The sequence below is a fragment of the Panulirus ornatus genome, chromosome 1 (genome assembly GCF_036320965.1).
Source record: "Panulirus ornatus isolate Po-2019 chromosome 1, ASM3632096v1, whole genome shotgun sequence".
NCBI classification, from domain to species: Eukaryota; Metazoa; Arthropoda; class Malacostraca; order Decapoda; family Palinuridae; genus Panulirus; species Panulirus ornatus.
Genome location: NC_092224.1, coordinates 59174367 through 59200983, shown reverse-complemented (window position 1 = coordinate 59200983; position 26617 = coordinate 59174367). Strand labels below are relative to the sequence as shown.

General features: G+C 44.5%; 1 protein-coding gene across 1 annotated transcript; it reads left to right on the top strand.

Moving 5' to 3' along the window:
* Positions 1-6752: 6752 nt before the first annotated feature.
* LOC139749323 (uncharacterized) lies at positions 6753-26320 on the top strand. The gene is made up of 4 exons (XM_071663079.1): positions 6753-6837; positions 7312-7415; positions 25537-25750; positions 26295-26320. The coding sequence occupies exons 1-4, from the start codon at positions 6753-6755 to the stop codon at positions 26318-26320; spliced, it is 429 nt and encodes a 142-aa protein (XP_071519180.1).
* Positions 26321-26617: the final 297 nt, after the last annotated feature.

Here is a 26617-nt window from a genome sequence, read left to right as displayed (position 1 = left end):
CCACTTGTGCGGAGGTGGTAGGTCCAATCAGGCGTAATCCAAGAGTCAAGCTGGGGCTGAGAGAGAGAGAGAGAGAGAGGGAGAGAGAGAGAGAGAGAGAGAGAGAGAGAGAGAGAGAGAGAGAGAGAGAGAGAGAGAGAGTTCAGGTCGACATGTTGAAATGCAGGCGGCCCAAGAGCGTCACTGACACACGTCCTGTCCCCTCGAGGGCTGATGTGTGTGTGTGTGTGTGTGTGTGTGTGTGGGTGTGTGTGTGTGTGTGTGTGTGTGTGTGTGTGTGTGTGTGTGGGTGGGTGTGTGTGTGCCACTTAATGTTAATATCAAATCACTCTTAACGTATTGAATATGAGGTTAACATTTCTTGGGGTCCCCTTACTATAAAATACTGACACTCTTTTTATAAGCACTTTATATTGTACTTCCAAGAGGTCACTAAACAGTAATTTATATACAAAAATTAGATTACCGATTGTTAAACCTATTAAGAGGAATTCAACGATTTTTACTCTGTGGAGCACTTAATAAATTATCTCTTAGTGACATAGCGACGCACATCTAATTGGTGTCAGGGATCCTCCACTGGGTGAGTGTGGGTATGTAAGTGTACCTGAGAAAACGGGTCATTGAGAAACGAATATATGATACAGGAAAAAGGACAAGTCAGGTATGAGTCTTAAGTATTTGGTGACATCTTACGTCATTGTATAATGCCATGGCGAGGTGTTGGCTCACCTAGGTCCATACATTGAAGGAGGAACGTGCATAATTATCAGCATTATCTTGTACACCTAAATAAGATGTTACAAGATTTCCGATCGGTGGGTCTATAACTGGACTTCGACAGCCTTCGTGACGTCATCGCCTCCTGGGAATACCTCACCACCTCCTAGGAAGACGTCATCGCCTCCTGGGAATACCTCACCGTCTCCTAGGAAGACGTCATCGCCTCCTGGGAATACCTCACCGTCTCCTAGGAAGACGTCACCGCCTCCTGGGAATACCTCACCGTCTCCTAGGAAGACGTCATCGCCTCCTGGGAATACCTCACCGTCTCCTAGGAAGACGTCACCGCCTCCTGGGAATACCTCACCACCTCCTAGGAAGACGTCATCGCCTCCTGGGAATACCTCACCGTCTCCTAGGAAGACGTCATCGCCTCCTGGGAATACCTCACCACCTCCTAGGAAGACGTCACCGCCTCCTGGGAATACCTCACCGTCTCCTAGGAAGACGTCATCGCCTCCTGGGAATACCTCACCGTCTCCTAGGAAGACGTCATCGCCTCCTGGGAATACCTCACCGTCTCCTAGGAAGACGTCATCGCCTCCTGGGAATACCTCACCGTCTCCTAGGAAGACGTCATCGCCTCCTGGGAATACCTCACCGTCTCCTAGGAAGACGTCATCGCCTCCTGGGAATACCTCACCGTCTCCTAGGAAGACGTCACCGCCTCCTGGGAATACCTCACCGTCTCCTAGGAAGACGTCACCGCCTCCTGGGAATACCTCACCGTCTCCTAGGAAGACGTCATCGCCTCCTGGGAATACCTCACCGTCTCCTAGGAAGACGTCATCGCCTCCTGGGAATACCTCACCGTCTCCTAGGAAGACGTCATCGCCTCCTGGGAATACCTCACCGTCTCCTAGGAAGACGTCATCGCCTCCTGGGAATACCTCACCACCTCCTAGGAAGACGTCACCGCCTCCTGGGAATACCTCACCGTCTCCTAGGAAGACGTCACCGCCTCCTGGGAATACCTCACCGTCTCCTAGGAAGACGTCATCGCCTCCTGGGAATACCTCACCGTCTCCTAGGAAGACGTCATCGCCTCCTGGGAATACCTCACCGTCTCCTAGGAAGACGTCATCGCCTCCTGGGAATACCTCACCGTCTCCTAGGAAGACGTCACCGCCTCCTGGGAATACCTCACCGTCTCCTAGGAAGACGTCACCGCCTCCTGGGAATACCTCACCACCTCCTAGGAAGACGTCATCGCCTCCTGGGAATACCTCACCGTCTCCTAGGAAGACGTCATCGCCTCCTGGGAATACCTCACCGTCTCCTAGGAAGACGTCATCGCCTCCTGGGAATACCTCACCACCTCCTAGGAAGACGTCATCGCCTCCTGGGAATACCTCACCACCTCCTAGGAAGACGTCACCGCCTCCTGGGAATACCTCACCACCTCCTAGGAAGACGTCATCGCCTCCTGGGAATACCTCACCGTCTCCTAGGAAGACGTCACCGCCTCCTGGGAATACCTCACCGTCTCCTAGGAAGACGTCACCGCCTCCTGGGAATACCTCACCGTCTCCTAGGAAGACGTCACCGCCTCCTGGGAATACCTCACCGTCTCCTAGGAAGACGTCATCGCCTCCTGGGAATACCTCACCGTCTCCTAGGAAGACGTCATCGCCTCCTGGGAATACCTCACCGTCTCCTAGGAAGACGTCACCGCCTCCTGGGAATACCTCACCGTCTCCTAGGAAGACGTCATCGCCTCCTGGGAATACCTCACCGTCTCCTAGGAAGACGTCACCGCCTCCTGGGAATACCTCACCGTCTCCTAGGAAGACGTCATCGCCTCCTGGGAATACCTCACCGTCTCCTAGGAAGACGTCATCGCCTCCTGGGAATACCTCACCGTCTCCTAGGAAGACGTCACCGCCTCCTGGGAATACCTCACCGTCTCCTAGGAAGACGTCACCGCCTCCTGGGAATACCTCACCGTCTCCTAGGAAGACGTCATCGCCTCCTGGGAATACCTCACCGTCTCCTAGGAAGACGTCACCGCCTCCTGGGAATACCTCACCGTCTCCTAGGAAGACGTCACCGCCTCCTGGGAATACCTCACCGTCTCCTAGGAAGACGTCACCGCCTCCTGGGAATACCTCACCGTCTCCTAGGAAGACGTCATCGCCTCCTGGGAATACCTCACCGTCTCCTAGGAAGACGTCACCGCCTCCTGGGAATACCTCACCGTCTCCTAGGAAGACGTCATCGCCTCCTGGGAATACCTCACCGTCTCCTAGGAAGACGTCACCGCCTCCTGGGAATACCTCACCACCTCCTAGGAAGACGTCATCGCCTCCTGGGAATACCTCACCACCTCCTAGGAAGACGTCATCGCCTCCTGGGAATACCTCACCGTCTCCTAGGAAGACGTCACCGCCTCCTGGGAATACCTCACCGTCTCCTAGGAAGACGTCATCGCCTCCTGGGAATACCTCACCACCTCCTAGGAAGACGTCACCGCCTCCTGGGAATACCTCACCACCTCCTAGGAAGACGTCACCGCCTCCTGGGAATACCTCACCACCTCCTAGGAAGACGTCACCGCCTCCTGGGAATACCTCACCACCTCCTAGGAAGACGTCACCGCCTCCTGGGAATACCTCACCACCTCCTAGGAAGACGTCACCGCCTCCTGGGAATACCTCACCACCTCCTAGGAAGACGTCATCGCCTCCTGGGAATACCTCACCACCTCCTAGGAAGACGTCACCGCCTCCTGGGAATACCTCACCGTCTCCTAGGAAGACGTCACCGCCTCCTGGGAATACCTCACCGTCTCCTAGGAAGACGTCATCGCCTCCTGGGAATACCTCACCGTCTCCTAGGAAGACGTCATCGCCTCCTGGGAATACCTCACCGTCTCCTAGGAAGACGTCACCGCCTCCTGGGAATACCTCACCACCTCCTAGGAAGACGTCACCGCCTCCTGGGAATACCTCACCGTCTCCTAGGAAGACGTCACCGCCTCCTGGGAATACCTCACCGTCTCCTAGGAAGACGTCACCGCCTCCTGGGAATACCTCACCGTCTCCTAGGAAGACGTCATCGCCTCCTGGGAATACCTCACCGTCTCCTAGGAAGACGTCACCGCCTCCTGGGAATACCTCACCGTCTCCTAGGAAGACGTCATCGCCTCCTGGGAATACCTCACCGTCTCCTAGGAAGACGTCACCGCCTCCTGGGAATACCTCACCACCTCCTAGGAAGACGTCACCGCCTCCTGGGAATACCTCACCGTCTCCTAGGAAGACGTCATCGCCTCCTGGGAATACCTCACCACCTCCTAGGAAGACGTCACCGCCTCCTGGGAATACCCCACCGTCTCCTAGGAAGACGTCATCGCCTCCTGGGAATACCTCACCGTCTCCTAGGAAGACGTCATCGCCTCCTGGGAATACCTCACCACCTCCTAGGAAGACGTCACCGCCTCCTGGGAATACCTCACCGTCTCCTAGGAAGACGTCACCGCCTCCTGGGAATACCTCACCACCTCCTAGGAAGACGTCACCGCCTCCTGGGAATACCTCACCGTCTCCTAGGAAGACGTCACCGCCTCCTGGGAATACCTCACCGTCTCCTAGGAAGACGTCATCGCCTCCTGGGAATACCTCACCACCTCCTAGGAAGACGTCACCGCCTCCTGGGAATACCCCACCGTCTCCTAGGAAGACGTCATCGCCTCCTGGGAATACCTCACCGTCTCCTAGGGAAAGAAAAACGCTTCCCAGCAGTACGTCAGTGTCTGTCGCAGGGGCTTGTATTACCGCCTCCTCTCGATGAAAGAAACGCTTCTACCGTGTCTCATTAGCGGATGACCGAGCCCAGTAACGCGTCCACGATGTCAGGTGAATTCCGTGGCATCTCATCTCTCCACGACTCGCCCCCGGATTTCCATATTTTTCGTATCCTGTACATAAGCGTTTACCATTTAACAGCGGTGTGACCTCCGCCTCGTTATATAACGTAGGCTTCCAATTCCCGTATTTACGGACAAGTTAGGCAGTAATGACAGACCTGCAGACTCAACACTTTTTCCCCCCCTAATTAACTCTGTCCGTTGTCCTCAAGCTATAAACTAATTAAAGTGTTCTTAATTGGTTTGGCAGTGCGTGTCTGATGTGCGTCCCATCATGTTCATACTTTTTTTTGATCAAAAACTGATATTCTTGAGCAGCAATTATCTCGCTTGCGATGAATTTCACTCTGAAATGTTATCCATAGACTATGCTATATATATATATATATATATATATATATATATATATATATATATTCATACTTGATTGCCATTTCCCGCGTTAACGAGGTAGCACCAGGAACAAACGGAAGTAAGATGGCATTCACTCACACTCAGTCTCTAGCTGTCATGTGTAATGCATCGAAACCACAGCTCCCTATCCACATCCAGGCCCCCCTTTCCATGTTTTACCCCGGACGCTTCACATGCCCTCGTTCGGTCCATTGACAGCACGGTAGACCCCAGTATACCACATCGTTCCAGTTTGGTCTCCCCGTACTTCCTGTTCCCTCCATTTCTGGTACGTATATATCTTCTTTGTGAAGTCATTCTCATCGTAAGCCCAAACCATTTCAACACACCCTCTTCTGCTCTCCCTCCACCATACTCAATATTATTACCACACATCTCTCTTACCCTTTCATCACTTACTCGATCAAACCACCTGGGGAACGGTAGCTCGTCTACTGGATCGCGGTGAGGTAGGCTAGGGTGAATCGGAGAGACGAGAGGTTGTCGCTCAGAGGCCGCATGATCACTCTCCTTGATAATGTGTACTCCATACTGACCTCACACCACATATTGTCCTCAAACACATCCACCCTCAGCGCAGCCTTACCTATATCCCATGCCTCGCATCTATGTGATATGGTTGGGACTATAGTACATATCCCTAGCGAAGGTGTCACCGCACTACTACTGCTCGAGGCTACACTGCTGGTGAAAAGTCTTTTCGGCAGGGCTGTATTACTGTGAGGACAGTCTCATCAAAGAACCTTTCATTCCAAAGAAGTCGACCATTTCTTGCTACTGGAAATAGCGAAGCCTCGGGCAGTTGACGACTTTAGAAAAAATTTATCCCGGGTAACACCAGGCCTCTTGTATAGTGGTTGGTCACGGGGTAATAATACACGGAGATAAGTATCCCTAGGGATAGAGGAAGGAACACTACCCTATTACCTCGTGCGTGTCGTAGAAGACGATTAGACGAAGCGGATAGTGAGAGACCGGAAAGACTCTTCTCCATGTACTTCGATGTCTGAATGTGGTGATGGAAGGAGGAGCGAAACGAAGACTGTTCATCCTGCCCGAGGGCTAAGGCTTGGGTGTCTGAATGTGCGTGGATGTGATCAGAATGAGAAGATGGATGACATAGGTAGTAATTTTGCGGAGAGAAATCTGCATGTTATGGCTCTTGTGTGAGACAAAGGTCAAGGGGGAGAGAGGTAGAAGGCTTGCGAATGTCCGAAAAGTAAAGTCTACTGTTAGTGTGAAAGAGGACTTGTGAGAACGTGTTAAAGATTGTAAGAATGTAAGTTCAAGACTATGGTGGATGAGAATTAAAGTGGATTACGAGAGGTGGAGGATGACTGTCAGTGCTTATGGACCTGGTAGTGAGAGGAGTTTGGGTGATGGCAGATGTTGTAGGAAGAGGAGTGAGTGCTCTATTAATTTTGATACATTGATCCAGCCTTAGGTGTGGGGACGATTGAATGAAACAGTTTGGGATGTGGCGGTTAAGGGCATAGCTGAAGGGCGTGGAGTACCCAGTGTAAATGAAAATGGTAAAGAACCTACCGAGTTGTAGGCTCAAAAAGGACTGATGTTTAGGAATATCTGGAAAGCAATTTTTTCTGTGTATATATTTAGGTGAATGGGGTTCCTAATGAACGGGAACTCCTAGATTTCTAGAAGAGCATCTGGCGTTACTTGGGAAAGAATGGCGAACTTGCATGGTCTGAAGACAGCCTTCAAATCCAACTTGTGTATTTCAGTTTGTGATGTACCTATACAAGGATCTCTAAGTGATACGGCTCGCTCATGAAAGAGTAACATACAAATGTAACTCCATGACGGGCAAAGTTAAGGTCTCTAACCTGTTCCTGGAAGTCTCATAATTCTGGTACCATCGCTGTGTAGCCCTCTCCTGGACCCTTTCTGATATTTCTTTATGCTTCCTATAAGTGCGCTAACCAAACCAGAGAAGCATATCCTTGTCTCGTGTGTGTGTGTGTGTATTTCAGTTCTATTCATGACAGCTACTTGTGTGTTACGAGGAGAGAGCTTTACACTCGTGTTGCCCCGTCTCATAACCTTGTATATACTGTATAATACCATGTCTTTACTCTTATATCTTTGGACACACACACACACACACACACACACACACACACTATTTTCCTGTACTACATCTGTGCGTCTCTATTTTACCTAGTAGGACCTAACATTCTCTTCTGCCCGAGAGAACTTTTTATCTCAGATTCTCTTGTCTCCCGCAGGTGCTCCGGTGGTGACGCGTGCTGGGGGCAATGTGACGCTGGAGTGCACCGGCGCCAAGGACACCTACGTGCTGCTCCTCGAGTGGCGATGTCGAGGATGTGAGGTGAGTGGCACGGACAGTGGTCGTACTTGAGAGTACGTGGAGGGAACCAGTATAGCACAAAACGTAATGGTCTGTGAGGAGGATTTTTACCTTCATAGATGGAGGTCATACAAGGTAGCTCCTTGTCACCCACGTGTTATAGGAAGAATGTATTGACGTGGAAATGTTATAAGGACGGAGGAGAGCCAATTTGGATTGAATTGCAGTAACAATACTCTAAAATGATGAGGGGTTTCAACCGCTCCTCTGTAACGAGATAATGTTCGTAAATACACGAGTATTATAGTTATATTTTTGGACCAGCATGATAGCTGATGGTGAATATTTGAAAAAGTATTTGTCAAGATCTTTCTGTTTAAATGCGTCGATACTTGGCTGTGATTTGAGAATATCTGATGATAGTTTCTTAGTTTACAATTCAGATTGTAGTCCACCTTTTGCGATCATTGTTTCCTTTGGTCATTGTATCTCTGTAACTGCGAGGAAATCGTCTTGGAGCCAATATTATCGAGATGGTTTAGCATTTTTAGAATTATCCTTTAATCTTAAGAGTCTACTTTTGTTTAGATATTGATTTTGATTCATGAGTCTTGTTTTCATACGATGTCATTCAGAATGAGGGAATGGGTCATGTTTTTCTCTATTTCTTTTATCTTTAATAGCTTTTTATTTTATCGTGTTTAGTCAAGTTCAGTGACACCCCCCCCCCCCCCCCCCCCCAGCTTAACAGAGTATTCTGAATTTACTGTAACTAGGCCGTTGTAAAAAGTAAGTATCGTATATATATATATTTTTTACAGTTTATGTTTCTGTCTGTAACGCAACACTCTTTCCTCTTTTATGTACAATAAAAAAAAAACATGAAAGTGAGTTTTAAATACAGCGTTGCCAAAAAATATGCAGACAGGAATAGGTATAACACTGATCTAGTATTAAATTACACACGTGAAGGACTGGTCCTTGATAACGGCGTGAAATACAGTTGAAGGCTTAGAGCTTGCGTGTATTATCTTTCCAGCAAGTTTACTCCTATGGTACCGTTAAAGAGAGAGACCAGACCTACACGATTTTATGATTTTGAAAGAAAATGGGTATCGTGTGACGTTTTGTGAACTGATCATCCCTACTTCTGAGATGCCACAGTCATTTTAATGAGGACGTCTTTGAGAAGTCTCTCTTGGAAACTTGCAAGATATTGTTTGGTTGGTATGACAACAAGTTCCAATACTTCATTAGCTCAAACTAGAGTGTTGTTTTTCTATGTGATTAAGAACAACTGTGTTAAATTACATGGTCATGTCTTGTCAGGGGGTCACAATTGCTGATAACATATCAACTATCATTGTCAGGCAAGATGGTGGAAAGGGAAATCATTTCAACAGTGTAACAACCAGTTTTCTTTATCAGACTATGTTAGGGGTGATCTTGCCATGTAGCTCTGTCATCCCTATTTTTGTTGACGCACGTTTTTGGCACCTCCTTCCCTATTATTTCTCGATTGTTTTTAGACACGTACGTAATACGTATCACGGAGGGAAAGAAGGAGAACTAGATGCATAAAGTATAAGGTCGAGTGCCAAGCCTTGCCTTCATATGCTGACCACTCACTTACTGAAGACCATATCTTATCAAGTGAGACGCGTGTGCGGTTCATGTCCCCGACGTTCGAATTATGTTCCTTGTGTCCGTTGATCCCTTTCGATACAGGAAGGTGGCCGTGAGCAAAGCTGTTAAACGCCTTAGCCGTAGGATAAGTGGTCTGGGGTTGAGTGTAAGTGAACCTCGTTCGATTTGATGGCTGAAGGTACTTTTGAATTATCTTGTTTAAGATTTACTTAGTTCAGTACAGAACGCTGAAACTGGCCGACAAGTATTGTGATGGTTCTGTTTGTGACGGTAGTAAAGATATGAGACTACATATTGGGATAAAATTGGGAAATCCTACAAAATCTTATCCGTCTGAGAATCTCAAAATCGCAGAGCAATAAATGTTTAATACTTTTCACTTGCAGATAAAAGGAATTCGAAGACGCTCTTCCTCCCTGAATATTTTGTGATTAATGTGAAGATGAGTATGAATAGCAGATGGTTCTATTTGATACGAAATAAATCCAAAAGAGGCGATGTACCTACTTTATTTTTATCATTCGGTCTATTGCAATTTTATACATGAGGTGACCCAGGCACATAGAGTTTCTGAGAACGTCTCACACATATCGTCGACTCGGTGTGTTAAAGTGGAATATTTATATTTCCACATTGACACAAGTGCTTATTAGCGTATTTCACCTCGCTCACTAATTTCATTAGTCAAGTGAAGGAAGTGGCTTCATTCACATCACTACCACACACAAAATGCACTCCGGTCATCGTGTCTCCTCTGACATCAGCTGGAATATATCCTTAATAAATGTTTTTTCATGACATATGTCCTTGTGTACACGATCCGCCTTCTCGTCTTCGTTCCTTATGTTGTATTTCTCTGTGTATTCTGTTTACCACCTGGACCAATCCGTCATCTATCTGCTGTACCTCCTACATAACCGTTCAGCTGCAGTAAAAGGCTAACATACACATTACTTAACATATAATGTGACAAACCTCCTCCTAGTCGTCTGCTAGACCGCACATTATGGACATTACCTATCATATTTGTTCTCATTAGAAACGAACCAGTCATGCTTTTATCTACCCTGCTTTCCCCTGTGTCTGTCCCATGTCTATTCGTGAACACTCTCATGTGCAGAGTAGGTATGTGCAGCACTCATGTCTGCTAATGCACACAATCTTCGTACCCCTATCCCCATCTATCGCTCCTTCCTTCACTTCTGCTCCCTCATCCACCTGGGCCCAAAGACGTCAACGCCCTGCCTACTATCATCAGAAATGCCACGGGATACACAGCAGAGAAGTTTAAGTGTGCACTAAACAAATGCCAGCAAAGTGTACCAGACCAGTGGGACTATGTGGGCTTGCGGACCACGGCTTGCAAGAGCTTGTTCGACCAACGACCCAACCCAGTGGCCTGGTACCAGCCGAGCCTGTGGGGTTAAAAGACCACTGAAGGCCTCACCAGGTATTCGCCCATCATCACACACAGTTTCATACATGAATCTCTATCAAACTGCTCTTTCAAGTTCACATCAGAAGGAATCCTTAACTTCTTCAGTGTCATTATATGGCGCAGGTGCAACTATTACTTCACAGCCGGTAATTCTGTGCTGACATACTTGAAATCTTTCATTATCAGCGCCACACCTTTTTTTTGTGTTTCATCCTGTGTTACGTGTAGTGACCCGAACGTTATACCAGGTAAAGTTGTGTGTATAAACCAGTTCACAAGGTTGCTGAGCCTCTCGTGTTTCGAGTATCATCGTAGCGTAGGAAACATGATCCATGTAACTACACCATGGTGGTGTTCCACAGTCCACACATATGACTTTATTTCTACTAATTCATAGAGATATATTACCCCTGGGAGATTTTTAAGTAGATATATGATCGTGTGGTCTACGCAAAAATGTAGGTCTCGAGAAATGATTATGATACCAAGAAGAAGGATGTATCTACGCTTATGTGGCCAAATTCTGGTTTTCCTTTAGGCTTTCATACCTTGATGACCATGACGCATTCACGGGCCTGCCGGGGTAGAGCGCCTAAGCTCGAACTCAGGTTACCGCGGTCGGTCCACAGTCATCCCAGCTGTTCGTCCTTCCCAAGGGGTTGGTCGATAGAATGGGTATCTATCGTAGGCTAAGGTAAGTGATGAAAGGGTGAGAGGGAGTGTGGTTGAGAGAGCAGAAGAGTTTGTATTGAAATGATTTGGACTCATGGAGAGAAAGAGTGAGGAAAGATGGATAAAGAGAAGAATATATGTGTCAGAAATAGAGGGAACGAAGAGAAGCGGGAGACCAAATTGGAGGTGGAAGGATGGAGTGAAAAAGATTTTGAGCGATCGGGGCCTGAACATACAGGAGGGTGAAAGGCTTGCAAGGAATAGAGTGCTGTCAATGGATTGAACCAGAGCATGTGAAGGGTCTGATGTAAACCCTGGAAAGTTCTGTGGGGCCTGGATGTGGAAAGGGAGCTGTGGTTTCGGTGCATTACACATGACAGCGAGAGATTGAGTGTGAACAGCGATTAAGCATATATATATATATATATATATATATATATATATATATATATATATATATATATAGAGAGAGAGAGAGAGAGAGAGAGAGAGAGCTAATGAAATGGCCTGATTAGGGAATTTAGTTGCCTATGACATCTCGATAAGATGAAAAATGAAAACATTGGAGTTAGAAATCCTAATTTTATATTTTTTTTTTTTTCAGGGTGACCCAAGTTTAGTAGTTACATAAAAGCAAGTACATAATGCTTTTAAGTATTTCAAACGTTCCTTCTTAATCTCAAAGAGATTATGGAACTTTGGGAGAGTAAGTCCATGCTTGATAGTTACGCTTAATATCATATAATAGTAATTGCTTATACGAAGATTACTACTGCACCCACTAATGATGTTGAGTTAATCACACTCGCACAGTAGGTATACAAGGAGTCGGACAATTGAGGCCAAATGGAATAAGAGATGTAAATGTAGCTAATCCTTCGCCACAATGATTCTAATTCTTTTACCACCCACCGTTTTTTTTAGGTCATAGAAAACGTGGGACAGTGTTCACTTGGGTTTATTTACTTAAGAAATTATTTCTAAATCATGAATTCGTTTGTGTAGGTCAGAGTACAGCCCAAAGGTGAAATACATGAAGTAACGTGGTTTGCCATGTATTTTATCTTTACTGCAGTGGCATGAATAAGTGTAGAGAGCAGATTTTGTTGAATATATTAGAATATAACGCCAAACATTCAGATGATAATGGCAGTAAATAAAATTATATAACTAACTGAATAAAACTGAGAACATTTGAAGATGTGAAGAAGAAAGAAAATGCTTTTAGGAGGTGGAACAAAAGAAGTGCTGAATAAAAGAAAATGTAATAATATTTGTCACGAAAGTTTTCTCTTAATCTCACATATTCAAAATATATTTCCTAACATTGAAAGATTCATACTATGATTACAACATTCTTCTTTCTCTGAATGTATTGATGTATAACACGGGTTGTGATGACCGTGAGATGATAATAACCATTAAAAGCAACGAGAAACAAGTAGTATAAGAGAAAGCATTAGAGAGAGAGAGAGAGAGAGAGAGAGAGAGAGAGAGAGAGAGAGAGAGAGAGAGAGAGAGAGAGAGAGATTTTTAGTTGAGTGAATAATCTGAAGTTGCTTTAGTACAATGTAAGGTCCAGGGAGCCGAAACTTCGCCTGTTCTCTGTATGATCATACCGCCTCTGCCAGACTTCGGTTCTTGTGTTCTGTGTACAACTATAAACTTCACGTATACGTTACTGGAAAGCTCGTCTGCTCTGACGATAGAGCGTCTCACCACGCAGCTCTACTGTTCCTCCGATCATCTAGGGTGGTTGTGAGGCCAGAGCTCATAGGCCTCCGAGGCATGTCGTCTGCTGTTGTGGAAACAACAAAGCATCGCCGCTGGACGTGGACCTCGACGACTTCATTTCCTCCTCTTTTAATTATGACAATTTTCATTGTGAAAGGCATAATGAATATCAACAGTAATCCTATATAAAGTGCTTTTCTTCAATTCCTTTTTTTTTATATAGGTAGCATATATTTTATAATGGATTGTAGAAAGGAGCCATATATGCGACTATGGAAAGGGAACGACATTCATAAACTGCATTGACGAAACACCATTCTGTTCTCTTCCCAAATGATGGTTGGTAGATGTGCTGCTCTTCGTCACCAAAGAAGGTCTTAGATATGTCCAGGGTGGCTGTACCCTCATTCTATGACTTAGTGGAAGCTTTATCCCGCCTGCATCAAGGAAATGTACATCTATGACGAGTGGAGAAATTCGAACTCTTGCCACAGCATCACTAAACCTCAAAGATACCAACTGCAGGTTTAGATGATTCTATAAGAAATTAATGATTGTTCAAGGTAATGAGGAATCAAACCAATTTCTTGTTCATTCATGATAATGAGGAATCAAACCAATTTCTTGTTCAAGATAATGAGGAATCAAACCAATTTCTTGTTCATTCAAGATTATGAGAGGTTAAACCAATTTCTTGTTCATTCATGATAATGAGGAATCAAACCAATTTCTTGTTCAAGATAATGAGGAATCAAACCAATTTCTTGTTCATTGAAAATTTACCTAACAGGTATCATCCTTGCTAACATCATATGCTGATGCTGAAAGTCTGTTGTCGAAACTGATGCTAATGAAAGCGAAGTCGCACAACTCCCAGCAGCTGCCGCTAATCACAACTCCCACCCTTTTGTCTGAAGATGTGAGAGCACAAGGGTGGTCGTATGCACACCACCTCTGGACGTGGCTGGCAGCGAAGGGGAAGTACTTTCGATAATCGTGGTAGAGGCTGGTATAAGCGAGATGGTATATGTGTCTATTTTGCATTATTGCTGTTCTTCAATTATCAGATCTTTACTGAAAGGCCAACGTAAACAAAAGTTGATATTCACATCAAAGTTACGTTAATGATGCGTTACTCATTGTACCCACACACCTCTCTGTTGACTACAGTGGAATCGAAAGTCTTCCGCCTCATTAATTCACCTGGCGTCACCTCCCGTCAACCTTCTCTTTCCTTACACTGCGATGTTGCTGCTCTCTCTCTCTCTCTCTCTCTCTCTCTCTCTCTCTCTCTCTCTCTCTCTCTCTCTCTCTCTCTCTCTCTCTCTCTTTTCCGTAGTGAGTACTTTGGCCACTGTTCTCGTCAACTGCCTGCGCGCATCCCTACTATCAAGGCTTGGACCCGTGGTACGCGTTTGACCGCTGCTTCCCACTGTTTCTATGTGGAGACCGACCACTCGAGTATTGACTGTTGTGATGCCTCCTTCCCTTGAACAGCTACGTCGAGTCGGGTCTACGAACACCCACAAAGCCCTGAATAATTTCTTTCTTTTTCATATCTACTTTCATCTTAGATGGCTTTGATTAAGGCTTGCTTTCCCCATGCCATGTCGTTTGATATATATATATATATATATATATATATATATATATATATATATATATATATATATATATATATATATATATATACCCCCGTGTGTGTATGTGTGTGACAAAACGGGGAATCAGATGTATTTTCCACAATTCTGGCTGATTATAAGTCTACTTGTTGGCCGACACAAAGAGAAATTCTTCCTATACTTCTAGGAATAGTGATATACGTTCTACAGTACTTTGTAGAACTTGTGTGAAGAATAGAATAAGTAGAAATGGATGAATTCCACCTATACCACGTTTTCTGAAACACTGCAGTCACCAGAGAAAACGTTTGGTTCTGTGACGTCATATACTTCGAAATAACGGCAGTTTTGCTTCGTCCCATATACAACCTAGCTGGTCAAGACTCTATGAATCGCTTCAGACTCATCCCCAGCATGAACAGTGTTTCAAAATACGGTTATGTTAAGCTTAATTTACAGTATTTGTACGTTATTGTGTTGATAACCACCGTCAAACAAGCTTTTTTGGTCCCAGTTCGAATAGGTTGTTTCGAACCCTTAGATTCGAGTAGTTTCGCTCCGTTCGAGCATCGTGGCGGCCTGAGACAAATCACCTAACCACCACCGGCATTTGGGACTGGACAGAGGCAGTGTCCAGACGTGCGTGCGCGAGTTTGTCTGGACAGTTTACGTAGTTGTGTGCGTTTGCAAGAGGTTATCAAAGGGGACAGAGGACGTTACGCCAACAAGGATTACGGTAAGTTAGCTACCGTCTCTTTTCTTTTTTTTTTTACAGGACGGATTCATAAATAACCTTCCTTTCTGCCTTGATAGACGACGCGTTCACTGGTTGGTTTCTGTTGATGAGGTGGTCCTACTTGCACAGAAAATTGGCGCGGTATTAGTCCGGTAGGCTATCAGGTCATACACCCTAAACCATCCATTAGTAGTGATCTCAACTATGTTGTTACAGGAGTGGTGTTCACGGGTTTCCCCTCAAGTGCGCTTCCGTGGACTTTGGTATAGGTTCGTAATGAAATCAAATCGCAATTCGTTTCGATGGTCGAACTATGGTAAACACTCCGGCCGTTATACACAACCACCGGTCGTTAGTGGGTGTGACCTCGGTGTTTGGGGCGTTATACTGGCTGAAACTACTTCCCCACCTCCTCCGCCTCTGTGCCATGTGCATACGCCCATATGCTTCAGCGTTACGAGGACGACCTCGTCTTTGTGGTCGGTGACTTCTTGCACCCACTGGAGGACGACGACAAGGTGAGGGCACGTCCCTCACCTTACCACGTCGTCGGCGTCACGTCGAGCATACATCACGTAGGCAAATGAATGTTTTTTTCGGTCTAGGCACCGGTATATTCAGCATTCTGAACAACGAATACTGGATAGTGCCACAACACGGTGTGTTAAACTAGACCCTAAGTAGTTTTACCGATTCGTAAGTCGATTTCGATTTCGAGATAGACGTAAAACTATTTGCTCCCCCCCAACACTTCTGAGGTTGACATGAAATAACCTGCCCCGCGCTCCCCCAACACTAGAACAGATGAGCTTGGCATGAAGTCCATCGAGTATAATTTAGGTACTGCACAAGCACCGTCGACACCAACGACCCTCACTCCGTTAAATACACCTCCGCCACCTCCTCCTCACCCGCCCTTCCCCATTATATTCTGCTGTTGTCACAGGTCGCAGTGTCGAGGAGCACTTGGAGAGGTTTTCAGAGTCGAGTCCAAATCCTTCCCAGTTTTAAGCACTGTTATTGATGGTTTAAGTATCTCCTTTGGTACTGAAGATTGAATTATGATAAAAAGGAAAGTGATAGTGAAGGTGAACAGTGTTGATTTTCAGAAATGTAAAGGTAACAGTGCTGGACGAGGAGGGAGTAATGCCATCAAATACAGAGTCATTTGGCACCACTTCGACATGGTTTATCGAACTGTTGGAGTCGCCTCAAGACGGCTAACCAATCATGACTTGAACATCTCTGGGCAGGTGGGTATGGACGGAAGCAGTGTGAGGACATGGGTGTTTGAGGGAGGCCTTTCGGGGCAACACAGTGCGTTGTTGCGCGCTCCCAAGTATGCCTAGATAGGGAATTGACGTAGTCATTCCTTAAAGGTTTACCGGAAGCCACATGTGATATCGGTTGTCGAATCTTGATTTCTTTAGGTATTATACCATCTACCACCCACGGCTGAGCACGGCGTCAATTACCTCCGAAAAACACCAAACTGGACGGAAGACCCGACGGCCCTTCACACCACCGCCCGTCCTCCTCACATTATTACCATAAACCTCGGCTGTTAGGGGAGGTAGTGTCGGGTTTGTACAGGTTCTGGTGTGTTTTTTTTTAAACATATTTAACATACTTTTAAAGGAATGACTCCCACATTTTCCCGGAATTCATAAACCTCGTCGCCATCGCCATATTAAACATCACAGAACACGTATAATGCTCTGAACTACGCTCGGCAGTTTTTATTCTCCCTTCTGAATGTTACACTATTTATGCACAACAGTGTAACTCACTCTCCAAACCTAGGTTCGATGCGTAGCTAGATGGATAATTTACGTCGATTTCTCTTTTTTGCTGTTATTGTTAATTAATTACCAGATTGTTACCTTAGTTAATTATTATTCATTACCAGATTGTTACCTACGGTACTGTAACGTCAAATACTTTGGAATAACTGCAGCTTCGCCATGTACCATCTACAGCCTAGCCTAGCTGATCGAAACTTTGTGAATCTCTGTGGATCATTTTTGAGGATCAGGTCAAAGGCCTTCTTCCCCAGAATACATTTGTATCACACCATCTTCGTTGGCCAGCTGAATTTTGGGCCTGTTCAGTGTGTAGGGGTAGGTGGAGTTAGAATTATGAGGTGGTGAGTGAGAGAAACGATGGGTGGAGGGGGCTACAGGGGACGAGTCTTCAAGCGATTCGGCTAGCGAAGGAAATTAGCTCCGGCAGGATATGGGGGGCATGGCGGGGATGTGGGTCTTGGCACGGGTGTTGCACGTTGGTGTGAGTAAGGCACGGGCAGGACCTGGAGTTGGGGAGGTTCTATGTAAAGGCAGTGGGTGGAGGATGACCGTGGCCAGGAAATGGGCATTTAAGTAAGGTGTGGTTCTATGCGAGTTGTGTGTTTTCTGCCGGTGTGGAGGTGTGTCGAGTATGGCAGCTATACCCTGTTCACTCAGATCTGACAGCTGGAGACTACAAACGTTTGAATTAAGAGTGTTGATTGGTTAATGCAGCAATCAGGAGCCTGGTAAAACTACAGCTGTTCTTATTTTAACACATTTATAATTGTAAGTTGCATTAAAAGCAGCCAGTTTAAATATGCAGTAATTTCAGAGGCTGAAGAGGTAGAAAATAGTATAAAAAGTTTATCGTTATCAAAGAAAATTGAAGTTGACTATAAAGTTTTGTAAAACGATGATAAGTGACGTTTGAAGTAAATGTGGTCATGTAGGTGTTTTCAACCATCAAGGTTACGTGCTTTCTCTTAATGCCATGTGCCATCTGTATGGACTCGTAATGTCAGTATTGGTTAGCTGCCAGTTTTCATTATTCTGTAGATAATTATCATTTGCCAGTTTACATTTATTTGTGTGTGTGTGTGTGTGTGTGTCTGGCTTTATTTTGACTCTAGGAAAAAAAATAGGTAAATTCGACATTAGAAGTTTAATAGCGCATTACATGCGCTTTCTGATCGTGTTTAATATTTTCATATTTCTTCCCCGCGATGCGTTTTGCATTGGTCGCTATATTTTGGGAGACACAAGATCAATCAATTACTGTTCCTGACTTGTTATACCAACTCTTATTCCGCTTTATTTCTGGCTGAGAAAATATTTGAAAATGAAGAAATAGCGGGAAACTAGAGCGACGCGTGCCAGAGTCTGCCAACACTGCCACTTTCTCCACAGTATTTAAAGGTTTTTGGTTGCTTCACACTGTCTTACTGTAATGTGATATTATGAAAACCTTTCATTATGGTATGATGTAATAGACTTGACCACACTGTCTTACTGTAATGTGATATTATGAAAACCTTTCATTATAGTATAATGTAATAGACTTGACAGTTGTCGCGAACTGGTAAGGTTCACCTAGCAGGCGGAGGGTGAGCCAGAGAAGTGATAATTGGAGGGTGAGCCAGAGAAGTGATAATTGTAACAAATATTAGATTTTCAATCTTAACCAGCAGTAATTACATCTGATAATCATAAAAAGATATCGAATTATTTTAGATATATCCTAATTAATACAGTTCCTGGACCTAACTATAAGTAAACCAAAAGATGGCAACGAAAAGTAGGCAAGGCTCTGACAGCAGCCTGATTGGTGTAGGGTCGCCATTCTCTGGCCGTAGATGCTCCCGTTGGCGCCCATTGTTGTCTGCTAACCAAAGTGACTCCCTACTCCACGCACCATAAGAGCAGCTAAGCTTTGTGTCAACCCAGCTGTCAGATCTGAGCGAATAGGGGATAGTATAGCTTACCTGGAGCAAGCTGGAGTGTTGCATTGAGCGTCGTCAGGGAACGTTAGCAAAGCGTGTGAGCAATGGCTGTTGGAGGGAGTGGGCGGAAGATGGGTTTGGATGAGTTACGTTCATTAATTATGTTCGGTAAAGTCTTACACAGGGGTTCCTGATGTGTTATGAGTCTACACTGTAAACTAGTTTGAGTCTACACTATAAACTAGTTTGAGTCTACACTGTAAACTAGTTTGAGTCTACACTGTAAACTAGTTTGAGTCTACACTGTAAACTAGTTTGAGTCTACACTGTAAACTAGTTTGAGTCTACACTGTAAACTAGTTTGAGTCTACTCTAAACTAGTTTGAGTCTACACTGTAAACTAGTTTGAGTCGACACTGTAAACCAGTTTGATAGTTTGAGTCGACACTAAACTAGTTTGAGTCTACACTGTAAACTAGTTTGAGTCTACACTGTAAACTAGTTTATTCATTAACAGAAGAAATGCCTTGTAAAGCAATGTGAACGATGACTGTGAAGCATATTGTCGTTAAAATGCCACAATATATGCAAGTGCTTCGTAAATCAGACTGCGAAATAAGTGCAGGGTAAGTACACGTATGTAATAACGATAAGTGCAGACGGGAATGTACTCACATTAGCAGATGAAAAATGTGTGTGCAGCGGGGGATTATATATCAGCTGCAAATAAAGAGTCCTTCAGAAGGCGTGCATCACGGGTTCCTGTGTATATATGACTGGCTGATTAGCGCCTTGGAGCGGCCCGGCTTCATTACCGACCGCCTCACTCACAACCAGACTTTGATGAACCATGGGAGCGTAACATACCAGCGCGCACGAGTGAAATCAAATCAGTTGTTAACGCTACTGAAGTATATATATATATATATATCACATTCCGGTATTTATAGGGTCTTTGCTGGCTTTGTGTGTCTTGGGTTGAGCATGGAGAGAAATGTCTTCATGGTACGCAAGGAAACTATTTGGAAACTGCTCGTGAACTATTGTTTCGTTGCTGGCTAAAGCCTCGCATAATGCCTCATTCCGGGTTTTTACTGTTTACTTTCCTCGTTTACCGTGTTAGGAGCAAGAGTATCATCCAGAGAGAGAAAGATGAAGGTTATTACCTGTATAAATATGACACCCAACGCGCACATAGCCGCCACACACCAACTGTGCGTTGCGTCAAAAGTGAGTGAACCAAATATCACGATGCATGAATCATGTTGACACGCACATAGGTTACACATGACCGAATCTTGACTGAACGTATGGTTGTTGTTATCGTTATATTAGTTTTATTTATTTTTATTTATTTTGCTTTATCGCTTTCTCCCGCGTTAGCGAGGTAGCGCAAGGAAACAGACGAAAGAATGGCCCAACCCACCCACATACACATGTATATACATACACGTCCACACACGCAAGTATACATACCTATACATCTCAACGTATACATACACACACACACACAGACACATACATATATACACACGCACACTATATTATTATTATTATTATTATTATTATTATTATTATTATTATTTTGATACGGCTGAGTCACCTAAGTAACTTGATTCTATATGTATATAATTTCATTTCTGTTTGTTATTGTAATACGTATGGGAGAGTTGCCAGGGACATGACAAGTGGTGGCGGTTACCAAGATAGTGTCCGGTGTGGGACCCTAGCATTAGTGACGGCCCACTTCTTCCTTGTAGACGGGAGCGTTGATGTGATCTTGCATATATTTTTTTTTCTAATGCCGTTGTACAGTGGGGGCTTTTGTGGTCCAGCTTGGTCGTGCGAATTACATTTTATCTGGTCCAGCTTGGTCGTGCAAATTACATTTTATCTATCTATAATGTCCCCTGAACAATGCTAACTATATTCCGAGTACGTGTGATGGTTTAGGTGGGCTGATAGGGTTGTTCACAGCACAGAAGATGGGAGCACTGCTGGGTCACTGTGTGTATAGTAGTTGGTGGTTTTAGTGTTCTTTGAGGACTTCTTTAGTTACGCCTTCTCGAGCGGGAGGGAGACTTTTTGCTTCTGTAAGTATGCTTCTTATTCCGTGGTTTAATTGCCTTTAATTCCATTATTTCTTGGTGGGTCGATCCCGAAACCTAGCAGGCGTGCACAGTGAGGGACCTCCCCCTCCCTCCCCCCACTCATTTTCTTTTTATCCGACTAATTAGGCCTTCATAATTAAGCCTAATCATTGCAATAGAACTGCGAGGATTAACGCAGTCACTTCTTTTCAAGACGGACAAGGAAATTAAGAATAAAGTGTCTTGTCCTACAGCTTGATTCTGATGTGGAGTAGTTCATTCCAGTCATTCCTAAATCGAAACATCATTGTATCAAGGAACATGTGTTTCTAAGGGCATGGACCACTTGACTCTAATATTTTAAGGAAGGCAGTTAATATAAGGCAGGTGTGGGTAGTAGTCGTCTTTGTGTAGAAACCTGATAAAGTTCTTGATATGAAAATAGATTTCTCATCTCCCCTGCCAGATTTTCAAGAGAATCTAATTCATTTCAACAACTTTGGAATAGCCATCACTTCATTGGTTTTTCTCCAGTCTTGCATTCGTGGATTTCAGATGCCGATGCTTAAGGGTCGCCAGCGCCTATCTGCACATGAATTTCAAAGAACAAATTGAATGTATCAAGGTTCCATATACATTTGGAGAGAGTATGTGATCACAAAATTATAATCATGTGAAGGTGTTGTAGATATTTTGGTTGGTGATTATATCTTATGCCTGACAACCATACTGACCTCCAGCAGTTGTTAGGCCTAAACCCCCTTACTAACTAACGAGTATGAGTGATTAGTAGAACCGCATTTGACATCAAGAAGACTGATCGTTTAAACTGCATGATTATCGTGATCACAAACCACTTTGCTTGTAAACGTACCACTGTGGACGTGTACAACCTTTGCCATGAATTACTCCATTTTCAAACATTAGCCATTATGGCTACATGTTGATTCAGTCATTAATGTGACGAGTTAGGTGTCAGGGAGGAGGAAGTATGTCTAACTGGACTTCACTAGTCACTCTTTTTTTTCTTCTTCAACTTCACATCTTCCTGAACTCGTTCATGCATAATATGGTCTTGATCCCCCACATGCGTGCGTGCATTTCATTATTATTTATTTTTTGGGATCAGACGATGAGTTCCTCTGTGCGATAGATTGGCTCATTTGTAACTTAGGCAGACACTTGTTTGTATTTGACAAACAGTTATATGAAACGTGTGTTTGGTATCCTCTCGTATCTGTGATAAATTATTTATCAGTTATTAGTACTTTGTTACGTGGTTCCTTGTGTAGGATTACAGTCCGTTGAGTGCGAAGACTTAAATCATCCCATTCACTATTACCTTAATTATTTAGGACCTAATTCTCTGAATACGATGCCAGCTCCAGAGTAGACCCAGTTTAATTGCTTTATTATGGTGGTATTAATGTTGAGAGCAATTAATGTATTATGTGCGTTGAATATTCTCAGTGCTCATAAACATTCATTAATATTTCTAGTAACTGCCTGGGACCAGCGATCGCAAATAGAGTCCTTTCTGTTTCGAGTACGAAAACGAAGAGACAGTCATATTTCCCGGGAGAATTGTTCGCGTGGCTAATCAACTGTCGTTTATGCCAATGGGTTAATAAGACGCTGAAAATTACTCCCCCCTTTCTTTCTTCTTTCATCGCTGAGTAGCGAGCGTCATGGGAATCACTCCGCCTCACTATACATCATGAAGGAAGATGAATCACGGGGAATAGTGAATGACCACTGTCAAATACCCACTGTCTGTGTCTTTTGACGTGAAGCTTACATAGTGGGAGTATTAGGTCGATGGTCGTCAGACACACTGATGATATTTACCTCAGACTGAAGCTTTAGAGCCTTTTAGAAGGTACGATGTTACGGAGCTCATCTTTTTTTTTCTTTTTTTTTCATGACTTCGTTATACCCATACGTGAGGGGCCATCGAAATGCCGTTTTCTGTTGGTGTATGTGGCTATAGTAGCCTCACATGCTTTCCTCAATAGGTGAAACAGAATAGTTTGAGGTCGCGGGGGTGTACTACATCTACGTGCAGAACACAGTCGACCAGTGGCGCAGCCTACTTGGCCCAGCCCGGGCTCTGTGGGGAGAAGACTTCCCAAGGATTTCACAGGGTATGCATTAAGTAGGGCGAGAGACCGCTACAGCCTTGAATGATGATGTCTCGAGTGAAGGAAGAACCGTATCAGTTTGCCACTTTTGTATAGTTTTGTTTTGCTCAACGTTTATTGTTCGCTACCAGTTTACACTGCTCGCTGCCATGAAGTGAAAACAACTGATGATGGAGGAGGTGGTACGCTTTATGAAGCTAATCTCTCGATCTTAGATTGGGTTTTGAGTCTTTTTCTAACAGTACGTCTTGGGAGTGTACGGGCGATCACTACGTGGAGTGCTGTCGCCTCAAGATAGGCATTAAGACATATGAATTTGCTTCCAAATGACAGCAGATCGTTTTTACATATTAAATGAAAGTACCTGGAGGTGCCGCGGGTGTATGAGAGGAGCGGTGAAGCCAACTACACACCTATTTTTTTCAAGAGGGGTTGGGAATATGACCAATAAATCCGGTAATGTTCAAACTGTTTTGGGGTTGGTGGCCATCCCTCCGTCCCTTTATGGCTATTCAGCAGTTCATTACCCACACAGCGGCTGCAGCTTTCTGTAATCGGAACAAGTTTGATATTAATACGTGCCTCGTGGTAGCCTCGCAGTGGACGTTACCTTTACCCACTGCATCACCCAGCTAGCCCCCAGGGGCTTGGACCATCACCCGGCATAAAGGCAGGCTTGGCAGGAGTGCCCGAGAATCATAGCCATGTCCGTCTCCTCCTCCTCCTTGTTGGAACTTGAGTGTTCGTAGCGAAGAATGTTTTAAGTTTTTTTCCTCTCTTTTAGTCCCTCCCTAGTCGTAGATGTTGCGCTCATGTTTCCTTCAAATATCGTACTCGAAGGAAAAAGAAAGGAAAAAAAAAAAAAAGATCACTTTTTCACGCTTAAAGAAGACCATAGGGTTATGAGTGTAACACAGTGAGTTTGGAGCTTCACTATACAAAGGAGTACACCTGGTAAATACCTAGTGAAGACCTCGGGGGTCTTCTGTTCCTGTAGGCCGGTCTGGGCCCAGTCCTGTTGCGATGGGTTGGTTGTCGGTCGACCAAGCTGTTGGAAGCGGCAGCTCGCAGACACAGATAAGAAAATTTGTATCATGAATCAGAGAGGCCGGAAAACTGTAATATATTAAACAAAGTGAAGGAATAAAGTCGCATGAGCTAGACGATTACGTAAGAAAAGCGATCAATTAAACCACACAATATCGAAGACACGTTCTATAACGAAGTCCATCACCGTTTCTAATTCTCTCTGGGATCGAACGGCAGAGTAAATCTGAGGAAACTCCTCTGGCAAGTACGTTTGCATCAGACAATATCTCATGTTTCCTGTTTCGACATTTGTCAGCGCAGAGCAATGCCTGTCGCGGATCGCTCCTCGTTATACGCTCGCGGCACTATATACATATATACTGTGTATATGTGTGTATATATATATATATATATATATATATATATATATATATATAGCTTTCTGTAAAAGCGACAGGTCGTGTGAGGCTCCAACGACGAGCCAGCTCGTTACTCTCGTGCGTCTGTCGCTGACGACAACGGAGAGAGAGAGAGAGAGAGAGAGAGAGAGAGAGAGAGAGAGAGAGAGAGAGAGAGAGAGAGAGAGAGAGAGAGAGAGCTGGCTCTGTGGCGGAAAATTTTAATTGCTCTCATTATCCATACCGTTGAGTCTTTGATGCGCGCCTTGGCCAGCTCCGGAGCGGCGGTGGCCTTGGGTCTGGCTGGCCCCTCCTCATAGAGACAGAATTTTAAATGAGTTTGTTAGACGGGAAATAATGCTAATTAGGAATTGTGATTTTCGATACGTTTTAAAAATGTCTGATATTTTTAAAACAATTTTCTTGTTGAGGGTAGACATTTTTTTGTTGTTGTATTAACATTTAATTGTATATGTCTTTGTTAACACAGTCTTATGAAGGCATTGTCACGACCTCGAAATCACGGGTCCATGGGTCATTAATATTCATGAAGTTCTGTCATCCATGACGAGATTTTTAAGAATAACCAGAAATGTGCAAGTTTTTTCACCCTGTGTACCTTATACTTTTCTTCTTTAGAATCGTGATTTTTCTTTGAGCATGAGGATATGTTTTAGTCTTATAGAGTCTTTTTAACTTGTCTGTGGCATGTTTTCTCCTTTTTCCTTTCCACAGGTACGATTTTGATTTACAAATTTACACATTTACCAATATTCTTTTGAGAGTAAATACCAATTTACACAAATCCTTACCAAAGTACATGCTAAAAGTAATCTTTTATCTTGTCTTGCAAATGATCTTCCACTCTCACCTCACTGACCTTGAGCCCTTATCTTTGACCCCGACAGCTTCCCGGTGAGCCGATATCGCCGCAGGAGGTCAGCCTGGTTGAGTACCGGTCAGAGTCGGTGACGCTGTTCCACCACGACTCCCGGATGTCCCTCAACTCCGAGACCTACAGCCTCTCCTTCCGACCAGTGCTGGCCTCGGACTCCGGCAGCTACCTGTGTCGTGTCAATAACCGCGACGACTCCCAGATGCCAGTTCGTCTCGTCGTGCAAGGTAAGGAGGGGGAGCCAGGGAGGGGGGGGGGGTCTTCTCTGTCTTCGTCGTTGCCCAAGGGGGGGTCTTCTCTGTCTTCGTCGTTGCCAAAGGGGGGGTCTTCCCGGTCTTCGTCGTTGCCCAAAGGGAGGGGGTCTTCTCGGTCTTCGTCGTTGCCCAAGGGGGGGTCTTCTCTGTCTTCGTCGTTGCCAAAGGGGGGGTCTTCTCGGTCTTCGTCGTTGCCCAAAGGGAGGGGGTCTTCTCGGTCTTCGTCGTTGCCACTGCTTCCATCATCTTTCGTCGTTCGGCTTCGCTCTCTTTTTTTTCTCCATCTGATGACTTCATTTGGAGTTCCTCTTCAGATTCTTCGATGTGATTTCTCTTTGGTTTCACCACGGACTCTGCCCTATATATATATATATATATATATATATATATATATATATATATATATATAGTCTAATTGGTATTTTCTGACTTCAATGAGTAGCTTCTGTCATTTCGGGTCCGACGAAGCTTTGATGTCCGGATATTTCTAGGTTTATGAATATTCTCATTCTTCCAGGTAAGTCTTCACTGAAGATGTCTTGATGTATTTCCCGTGTTCTTGCCTGTGTCGTAAACTACACCAGATATATCCATAGTATTTACTTAATTCATGAATCATATTTATTATTTCCGTTTAATTTTTGTTTCTTTTTTGGAATAAGTTTTAGTAACCGAGCAATTCCAGAATTTTTCCGGGAACATTATGGCTTTCACCTTAGTTTGATTTTAATGCTTTTTTTTTTGTATTTTTTTATATCCACAAATATTTTTACATGTTGGAGGCTCTGGCCTCGGACAAAAAGTCCACATCAAGGCTGTTCCTTAATTGGAACATAAATA